Raw genomic sequence first — 10,349 nt, 5'->3', positions numbered from 1 at the left:
ACGGGTATTTGAACCCATACTAACCCTAACCCAATAGTTTTAGCCTCCGGATATAGCTTGAACCCGCGGATATACGCATGGGTTCAAATGTACGGTCACCGTAGTTTTGTACCTCAAGTAATTGTGGTGGCGTAGCATAACGATTTTTGCAAATGTCAATCCTAACCCCCACCTGACTACGCCATCCAAAAATGACGTCACAATCACGTCATAGAGCTTGTCAAAGTATAACTACGTTTGTCCGAAATGGCATCTGCGCCGACAATAAAGAACTCGCTAACGGCAGCGATCTCTCTCATAGCTTTGCAGCGAGAAAATGAGAGAAATATCTTCCTCGATTTCGGGTGATTGCCTTATTATGTATGTCACTGTGACATCATAGTAACGTATTTTTGGGATGACACTGTTAGTTGGGGGTTAATATTGACATATGCAAAAATTGTTATGCTACGCCCACTAGAAGTACTTTAAGGTACGAAATTATACGAGACCCGCACAATTTTACATTTAAAACAAAGCAATACTGCCAATACAATAGTCATTTGTATAGGCGTTTAATATTTATAATATTGATTTGTATAAATTGATGTGGATCAAACACATACTTGGACATTGTGTAATCGGTAAAAGATACTATGAACCTCAGCTTAAACATCTGGGTTTATTTTAGTCCAATCAGAGGAGCATCAGTATTGAATATTTCAACTTGAAACATATTTGCACATTATATGCAGTAGGGCACAGTATCCAAATTCCAAGAATGTCCCATCATTTGATTCAATAAAACAAACACTGCATGTGTCTCACAAATGAGGGGAGGACGACGGCAGATGCGTCATATCGCACCATGCTAATCGCGGCCGTCACGTGAACAAAATTACAATTTTTTGCCAAAAACTCTCGAATGCCTCTGTAGAAATTTATTTTTTCTGTAATTTTTTTTTTCAAGGAGTTCAATGATGATATTTTTAGATTGCTCTTCTTTGTAGTTTTTTGCGCAACTTCAATTTCTGTTTTTCACAGATATTGAGAGACAACAATGTCCAGAGGGCCAGACGTCCCCCAAAAGAGGGGTGTTTGTTCATCGGCTAAATGGGATTCTCTAAAACGAGAACATGTCTCTCGATCTGTATAGTGTGCCGTAATGTTATAGGTATCAGATAGGATTTACATATTTATCCTGAAGGAAAGATGAGACGACTTAACCATATGGCGAATCACAGTTTCTCGTCCGGTTACCAGTCCATGACGGGTATGGGATTAGTTAGCCTGTTATTTGTTTTCGGAAGCATGGACTTGATGTTATATATTAGTTGTTGAAATAAGAAAAGATATTGGTTGATATAGGGCTGTGTATTTTGTATGTGTATGTGTACCAATATGAAAGTAACTAATTTTATTTGCCTATTTTACATCAAGTTATGTGAAGGGACTTAAACCTATGGGCAAGGGGGATATTCACTTGGCTAACACATACGGTCTGTCCCTGAACTTGTAATAGAACTGAAATAAGGAAAATCGGAATAAAATTATGGCCTAACCTGGTACACATACTACGGGAGTACCATTTTTCAAAGGAAAATGAGATTATGCACCTACTTCTCAGTTAAGCTCGGGAATTTCAGCTTGTTCAGATGTAGTTATTCAAATGAATTGAAAATCTCCTGCAATAACTGATTATGGCACATTAAATAGTCTGACCAACAATTTTATAAAAATCGTTCGACTGAATTTGACTTTTGATAATAATCTCAGTACCTTCTTTTATCAGTGTAAAGTAAAAGTGATCATTTGGAATATAAATAAATGCACTTTACTTCATTTAGTGTCATCGGTAATTTGACAATATCTATTCCCAGTCGCCCTGATCCATTGTGTAAAATAAACATATTTTATCAGTATTTTTAAAAATTATTATAAGCAATAAAAATGGAATGCGATTTGGGCATTGATATTAATGAACATAATGCCACAATGATGGAAAGACTTGATTTAATGAGGAAGGAAAAACAGTCATGTGATTTTATCATAAAAGTGGGAGAAGAGGAGTTTCACGTTGACAAAAAAATTATGATGGCAGCGTCGGATTATTTTGTTGCCATGTTTTCACACGATACATTGGAAAGTAGTAATGGAGTTGTTGAAATGAAGGATGTGAATGTGGAATCGGTAAAGGTTTGCATTGATTACATTTACACTGGAAAAGCTTCAATTGCTTTGGAAAAAAGTGAACAACTACTCCATGTTGCAACTTTGATGCAGTTGTCAGTACTTTGTGCTAAGATAGCTGAGTTTCTCGAAACTAAATTGGATCCCAAGATGTTTTTCAGAATCCGAGAAATAGCATTGAAGTTCAATATTCAAAGCCTAGAGCAAATCTGTGATAATTTTGCATTTCAAAGTCTTGGTGCAATTGCAAATGAAGAAGAATTCAAAAGCCTTGATGTGAAGTTTGTTTCATTACTTGTGGGAACAAATAATGTTGAATATTCGGAAGATGCAAAACTTGCTGTTCTTCTGCAGAAACTGATGTTGAAAATCGTTGCATTGTGTTAATATTAGTAAGGTTACTCCCAAATACATACACTATTTAGCTAAGCACAATCAAATTTGTAAAGAATCTGCATATTGCATGAATACTTTCTTGCTATCAATGGCTGATACCTTTGGAGTGAAAGAGTCACCTGTACAAGTTGCTGAATATTAAACAATGACAAATGCATTAATTATTTTCGACAAATCGACAAATTTTCTTCAAGTTTTTGAACCGAATCAAAATCAAATGACCAAGTTGAGACCACTAAATGATCAGATGATTACAGGGTCATATACTGCAGTTGTTTTAAAAGAATATTTATATGTTTTGTTTGGAAATAAGAAAGTATATCGCATCAATGTACATGAAGAACACTCCACTTGGATTGAGATGAAAGAAACAAATTCGGATCATGGTAAAAGGTTATCTGCTACAGTATATAAAAATTCGATTTTTGTCGTTGGAAATAATGTGATGGAGCATTTCAATCATCTTGAAAATAGCTGGAAACAAGTGCAATGTGATAATGAGATAATTCGGGATTGTGCTGTAGTTGAGTTAGACCGCTTTATCTATGTTATTGCAGGTCTTGATAACAAACAAAAAATAATGAAAGACGTTAAAAAATATTCACCTCTTGATAATTCTTGGTCGAAGGTCAGTTCAATGAATACAGCTCGACAGACACCTGCTGCTATTGTCTTCAGAGAACAAATATTCGTGGCTGGAGGTTACTTGGGCGATGCATTGTCTAGTTTGGAATATTTCAGCCCACACAGTGATACCTGGACTAATTTAGCGTGTATGACAATACCGCGAGACGAATTCAGGCTGTCTGTTGTTGGTAATGAATTATATGCAGTAGGGGATAGAGGAACACCACATTCTGCTGAAAAGTATAATTTTGATTTGAACTTGTGGGATGAAATTGATTTTCCTGATATAATTATCATGTCTACGGCTACTGTAGCTATCACAATGCCAGTCTAATGTACACACAGTTGGGAAATACTTTTATTTATCTTCGACCTTCACTAAGAGTTGTTATAATATGTTGCACCTGCACGTTAATAAAACTCTAGATATAAATGAAGTCCTAGAGCATAATTGTTCCATTTTACCTATTGTGAAAAAATAATTACAACGCAAATTGAAGCAAATATTGTTAAATATCGTTGGCCTTTGACATAGCATGATAATATTACTTGATATTTGTGAAATCTCAACAGCTATATTTGATAAACTGATTTAGCCTAGTTTGGAGTTATTTTCTGTAGAATTTTGTTGTATTTTATGGAAAATATTTGTTCAATTTTGATCATTCATATCATAATTTTTTGCAATGATCTTTGCTCGATAAAGATTGCTATTGGCACATTACCATAACTAATTGGCCTCCAAATCTTGAATTATTCCTGTTAAAATTATTCAAACATTGTCATCACATTTCAAACTGCTGATGACTGGGAGTAAACCATAATTTGCAGTAACTCCACTCCTTCCTTGCTGGGTGCACAAATAATCTTAGTAAAAGTTCTAATCGTGAAGTAAATCCCAGTCAAAGGTGACTTTTATGACAATACGAGAGATGAAATTGACTATTGTATCGTTAACAACGACTTGCATACTTTTAGTGTTCAACAGAGGTAATTACCATTGTTGATGTATTTGCATAAATATATATTTGTCATTTTTTAAAACATTATAATGTACCAGTACATTCAGCTGGCCAGTTGATATAAAAATAGTGTGTGTACCAGGTCAGGGTTAGGCCATAATTTTATTCCGATTTCCCTTATTTTAGTTCTATTATGAGTTCCGAGACTGTCTGTATTAGCCAAGTGAATATACCCCCTGCTCATAGGTTTCAGTCCCTTTACACAACTTGATGTAAATTAGGCGCAAAAAATGACTTTATTACTAATTACTTCCATACTGGTACACATACTTCTGAAGCGCCAAAATCAGATAACAACCCTCAAGATAATAACCCAATAATCACCCATTATATGTTTTGTATCACTACCGTTCCAGTGATTCCTATTCATATATCATATTGCTATATTTTTTTTTGACGCAGTGATATCAATGGATTATTATAACGATGAATTCCTATTTGTATATTCTATCATGGCAGTTTTCAATCCATGTTTAAAATTAATAATACTATCCTTGATAATTTATCCCAGTGTCGAAACTGTCAATTTAAGCTTACTCATTTAGTTTCATAAGGTTTTTAAATGTTTCATTCTTTTAATAATCTGTTACCAATTCCAGACAGTTCTTTCAACCTGTTTTTATTGAAAATCCAAATATTCACATCTAAGATGTATGAATCCATATGTTCTGAGTTTCTGTTCTTTTTATATAGCAAGTGCATTGCAGCTGTAGTTAATTGAATCCATTATATGCTTAACACTTCAATTTCTTCAGCATGTTTTTTTGAAAAATTTTGTACTGGTAAAAATTAAAGAATAATTTTAAAGTCCTAGTTATATTTTTTATGTATTAGAGCAGTGGTTTCCCAACTTTTTTTGCCCGGATAATAATAAGGTCCTTCAGAAGAAAGGATATTAAGATTTGGTGCGTTTCTGTAAAATATGTATCTTGAATCAATTCAAATACTATCAATTATTTTAAATTACCATGTTATCCCTAAAATTAAATTTTTTTATAACTGTCTTTGAGAGCACTCAATACTATTTGCTGAGTATCGTATTTTTATTTATTAGGCCGATTTACAAGACTTAACTTTTCAAACCGACTTAATGGGGTTGGATTGGCTTTCGACCGGAAAATACCAGGAGTCAAAATCGGCCTGGGCAGTCCTGGAAAATGCATAACTCGTACTTTTATGTTACTCATTCCATAGAGAGTTTGCCTTCTGTAGATTTTAAATTTCCAACAATTGAATTGATATTAGGGAATGAAAACGAGGGCCCTTACAGTTGCGAAATGTACATGCCATCAAAAAAATTAAAAACGTATTAGATGAAAATTTGAAGCTGCCACTTCTACAAAAATTTACTGCCATGACCACAAAGTTTCTTGTCAAATAATATTCAAACGCACAAGGGGTAAAATTATACATCCATTGCAATGCTTCCCAACCGGGGAAGAATTCTGCTCAAGATAGGAATTTTACTATTTTTATATATATGTACTTCGCTTTGTGTAGCACAAATATTAATTCATTTTTTGTGATGATCAAAAACTGTAAAAAAATGAGAATGCAGCTTGCGCATTATTACATTGGGGAGCAGTCAATAAGAAATTCAATAAATAATATAGTATTCATGGAGAGGGAGGGAGGAATAAATCTGTAAATATGTAAAGGGGGAAGACAATAAAAAGAGGTTGAGAATCAATTGGTTTTGTTGATAAAAGTGTTCTGAAGAGGGAGACTTTAGTTTGGGATTAGTCAACCCAAGGACTTAAAAATTAGTTTCCATTGTTTCTCGTTTTTAATTTTTCCGTCTATAAACAAATTTATTTTTTCCACCACTGATTAGGATTTTATAGAAAAAAAAGTCGCACATAAAATAATTTTGTTCTGCGATCCCCCGAAAAGGGTTGGGAACCACTGTATGAGAGGGTTGCTGGACTTCTCACTGTCTTAGGTTGGTTCATGTTACTGTCTGGTTATGGTTTACCATTCCTATGTACACTCAACTCAACTCTTGTTGTAACAAACATATGGATCAATTTTTTTAAAGCAAATTCATTGATCGATATCATATTTTTTTATATATTTAATAATAAACTATTTTTTTTTTATCCTGATGATAGAAATGTTAATGGTACAAAATGGAGTTGACTTTTTTTTTTTGTATATACTAAGCTATATCTGTGATAATTAGTTGTGATTTGTTCATAGTTTCCGAATTGATCTTGAAAAATTATTATCGAAACACTCATTTATTATATTCTTTAATTTTGTACGAAACACAAAAATATTATATTTAGTGAATATGAGAAGCAAAAATATTTCAGCAATGTTAAATTTCATTTTCAGAAAAAAGATCATATTTATCACACTTGCTTATTGTAATAAATTCAACATGGCTGCTGATTTTGGCATTCAAGATAATGAACACAATAATTTGATGATGCAAAAGCTTGATGATATGAGGAAAGAAAAGCGACTTTCTGATTTTACAATCAAAGTTGGAAAAAAAGAATTTCCAGTTCACAAGAATGTAATGTCAGCTGGTTCTGATTATTTTGATGCGATGTTGTTTCATGATAATTTGGAAAGCAACACAGGAATTGTTGATATGAAGGAAGTCGATGTCGATTCTGTGAATGTTTGATTTGATTACATTTACACTGGAAATGCTTCAATTACTTTGGAGAAATGTGAACAACTACTCCATGTTGCAAATATCATGCAATTGTCAAGATTTTGTGAAAAAATCGCCGAATTTCTCAAAGCAAACTTGGGTCCTAAATCGTTCTTCATCATTCGGCAACTCGCAATAAAGTTCAATTTGAAAGGTTTAGAAGAATCATGTGATGAATTTGCTATTATCCATCTTGGATCTATAACAAAAGAAGCAGAATTCAACGAACTTGATAAAGATTATGTCGTGTTTTTGATCACTTGTAGGTGGTCATCATATTCAGAAGATTCTAAACTGACGGTTCTCTTACAGTGGATCAAAGCTGATACTGAGTCTCGAACTGAGTATTTTATAGAAATGGTGAAGAAGCTTAACATGGGCAAAATTTCTACCAGTTATGGGTCATATTTAGTCAGAAATGATTCGTTTTGCTCAAGTTTTGCAGATTTCATGAAAATACTGTACTTGGCAAATAAATCACCCGAAAAGGATGAAAAAGTAACTGTTACTTTGTCTTCCCCTATTCATAATGGAGGTGTTTTGCTTTTTGATAAGAAATCCAAAGCTTTGCAAGTGTATTGCCCAATAGACAAAACATTCAATAAGTTGAAACAACTCAATGAGAACATGCTAGATGGCAAATACACTGCAGTTTATTTGAAGAAATTTGTTTTTGTTCTCCTGCTAAACAGAAAGGTTTATGGTGTCAATGTATGGGAAGCCGAATCGAGTTGGACTGAGCTGGAGAGTATGATGAATGATCATGGACAATATATTAGAGCTGCAGTTCATAACAACTTCATTTATGTTTGTGGGGAGAACACAATGGAACGATACGAGAACAATGAAAACAAGTGGGAGAATGTTGAGTGTTCTAGTATCGAACCCTTTGAATGTACATTAGTTACATTTAGAGATGAGATTTATGTTATTGGAGGTCGTAACAGGGATGCAGAAGTTGATAAATATTCTCCATCTGTAGGATCTTGGTCATCTGTGAAACCAATGAATGTTGGCAGACGAGTTTCTGCTGCAGCTGTATATGATGATCGAATCTATATTGCTGGTGGGTGGAATGGGTCCGTTCTATCTAGTACTGAATTCTTCAATCCAGATGAAAATACTTGGACAAATCTTACTTCAATGACAATTCCAAGATTTGTTTTCAGTCTTTGTGTTGTTAACAACAACTTGTTTGCTGTTGGAAATGCATCTGGCGCTTATTCTATTGAAAAGTACGATCTTGATAAAAGCCAGTGGCAGAAAGTGACTGATTTGGCCGATATGGAGATTATGTCCACTGCCTCGATTGCAATAAGAATTCCGGTACTCCTGTAGTTTGTGTATCAGGTTAGGGTTAGGTCATAATTTTATTCCAATTTTCCTCATTTTATTTCTATTACGAGTTCAGATACTGTCTGTGTTAGCTAAGTGAATATATCCCCGGCTCATAGGTTTCAGTCCCTTAACACGATTTGATGTAGAATAGGCGAACAAAATTAGTTACCTCCATATTGGTACTTCTGGAGCGCCACAATTCTAATGAATTGTGTATGACTGTAGATGTTTTGTATGAAAAAGGTACCGTATTTCAATGTTTCAACAGGCATGCATATATTATTTACTATCTACCATATATGCTTATATACATTAGTTTCTGCTTGAAGTTCCCATTATTTCTCCATTTAATCAGTTGGACTTGCTTTTGTAATTTAATCAAGTTTATTCATATTTTAGTTTGTTCTCATTTCAATTTCCTCTCACTGTAATTATATGAAACATACATTTTTATTGTGTGCTGTTTTACTGGCTGTGTTTCATTGTGTGCAGCAAGTGATGTTATCATATTGTATAATTATTTAAATCAGTTGATAAATAATTGATGACATTGATAAAACAACTTTATACAGATTGTCAGGGGAACAAAATATCAGAGAAACAGCTAGAAGAGGAAATTATACAAACAGATTGTTATTGAAAACCCTTTCATAGCACGTGCTTAAATCTTATTACCCTTTGCTCAAAAATTTATTATCAGTTAACAATCGGCAGAGCTTGCTAAAGCATTCATATCTTGAATTGGGAATATGGGCTTTGTGTACTTAAAATTTGTATATATGGTGCGATGCTTATATGAAGCAACTACAAAACCGATTTCATTCAAAATTCATCAATATTAATTTACTTTATAATATATTTTTACTGACGTAGTGTTTAATATTTTATTTCTATATAAATATAGCAACAATAATTATATGTACATTATATGTACATTTGATTTTTTTCCGTGAGTTGCAGTCTGCCTTTTTCATGAGGTGCTTTCATATCTTAGCTTAGAACAAGGCTCCAGCCAAGAACCCAATGAGTAATAACTATCTACTTACCTTAGTAGCAGGGTTGTCCAAAACGAATCGAATATTCGAATGTATTCGAATATCAAGGTATTCGAATACCTTTTCGGCTGATTTTCGAATAATTCCGAATAGTAGCCACTTTTCGCCGTAAACGTGGTGCTTCGTTTTACGGGAATCTTTAAACGACTTTTTAAATCGGCACTTTGATTGTTTATATTCTGTGCGACCGTACGTCGCATAGTGTTGCGACACATTTGCACGTTTGCGTGGGTGGACATTGCCGACATTCGTGTACGAGGCTTTTAATTTACAAATTCATTTCCATTACGTCGAAAAATTGAGAAAGTATGTTTCTTTTATTTCTATGTGGCCTGCTTATTATTCGCATGAGTCTTCTCAAGCATGATTTGTGTAACCTTATATTTGGGTCTTAGGGTCTGCCAATCATGATATTTGATTGCAGGCTGGTTATCGTTACTTTGAAGAGAAACACGGCCACCAAGATAAAGTGATTTGTGACCCTTTCGTTTTGCCGATTCAGCAAAACACGACAGGGACAGGAAAACACAGCTGTGAAATAACCCGTGGACGTACAGTGTAGTACTTATCACATTCCAAAATTATTTCAACATTCGGGTTAATAGGTTGTCCAAAATGATTGCCGCTTTACAACTTAAATCCACCGCTCAATTGTTAAAAATAGTTAATTCTGTGAGTATGATTCTACCAAACTAACATGATCTGGTTCTAAACATATAAAATTATTAGCGAATTTTTCTACCCGTCTTATTGGAGGCCTATATGGAAAAACCCTTTTTTTGAGTGCTAAAAATAGACATCGTCCTATTTGCCATGTGGACTTATTAGCCGGGAAATACGGTAATTATAGCCGTAATTGTTACGATATCGAATAAATTGTCACAAGTTGGAAAAACAAGTCGATTTATTAGAAAATAATTTTAGGCAAATAATTCTGATAACGATAGTTAAAAGTATTCATCCTTTCCAGGATGATTTTTTGTTGCGCAAAATAATCCAATCCATGACTGGTACCAGCATTTAAAATGTCATGCCGTATTAATTTAATTCTGTTCAACGTAACTCATGGTTGTATCG

The 10,349-nt window shown here is 33.9% G+C and overlaps 4 protein-coding genes across 4 annotated transcripts; all 4 read left to right on the top strand.

Annotated features, from left to right (window-relative positions):
• Positions 1–1,929: 1,929 nt before the first annotated feature.
• Positions 1,930–2,556, top strand: LOC120333149 (kelch-like protein 12). The gene has a single exon (XM_078119402.1). The coding sequence runs from the start codon at positions 1,930–1,932 to the stop codon at positions 2,554–2,556; it is 627 nt and encodes a 208-aa protein (XP_077975528.1).
• A 154-nt stretch (positions 2,557–2,710) lies between these two features.
• On the top strand, positions 2,711–3,526 carry LOC144431364 (ectoderm-neural cortex protein 1-like). Its single transcript, XM_078119400.1, has one exon. The coding sequence runs from the start codon at positions 2,711–2,713 to the stop codon at positions 3,524–3,526; it is 816 nt and encodes a 271-aa protein (XP_077975526.1).
• A 1,582-nt stretch (positions 3,527–5,108) lies between these two features.
• On the top strand, positions 5,109–6,849 carry LOC144431239 (kelch-like protein 12). The gene has a single exon (XM_078119085.1). The coding sequence runs from the start codon at positions 6,508–6,510 to the stop codon at positions 6,847–6,849; it is 342 nt and encodes a 113-aa protein (XP_077975211.1). The 5' UTR covers positions 5,109–6,507.
• A 75-nt stretch (positions 6,850–6,924) lies between these two features.
• LOC144431237 (kelch-like protein 38) lies at positions 6,925–9,269 on the top strand. Its single transcript, XM_078119084.1, has one exon. The coding sequence runs from the start codon at positions 6,925–6,927 to the stop codon at positions 8,215–8,217; it is 1,293 nt and encodes a 430-aa protein (XP_077975210.1). The 3' UTR covers positions 8,218–9,269.
• Positions 9,270–10,349: the final 1,080 nt, after the last annotated feature.

Source organism: Styela clava, chromosome 13 (assembly GCF_964204865.1).
Source record: "Styela clava chromosome 13, kaStyClav1.hap1.2, whole genome shotgun sequence".
NCBI classification, from domain to species: domain Eukaryota; kingdom Metazoa; phylum Chordata; class Ascidiacea; order Stolidobranchia; family Styelidae; genus Styela; species Styela clava.
Note: the sequence above shows the minus strand (reverse complement) of the source record. Positions and strands in the feature narration are given on the sequence as shown.

Excerpts from the sequence above, each read along its gene's own strand:
- LOC120333149 (XM_078119402.1), top strand. The coding sequence starts at position 1,930 with ATGGAATGCGATTTGGGCATTGATATTAATGAACATAATGCCACAATG.
- LOC144431364 (XM_078119400.1), top strand. The coding sequence starts at position 2,711 with ATGACAAATGCATTAATTATTTTCGACAAATCGACAAATTTTCTTCAA.
- LOC144431239 (XM_078119085.1), top strand. The coding sequence starts at position 6,508 with ATGAGAAGCAAAAATATTTCAGCAATGTTAAATTTCATTTTCAGAAAA.
- LOC144431237 (XM_078119084.1), top strand. The coding sequence starts at position 6,925 with ATGCAATTGTCAAGATTTTGTGAAAAAATCGCCGAATTTCTCAAAGCA.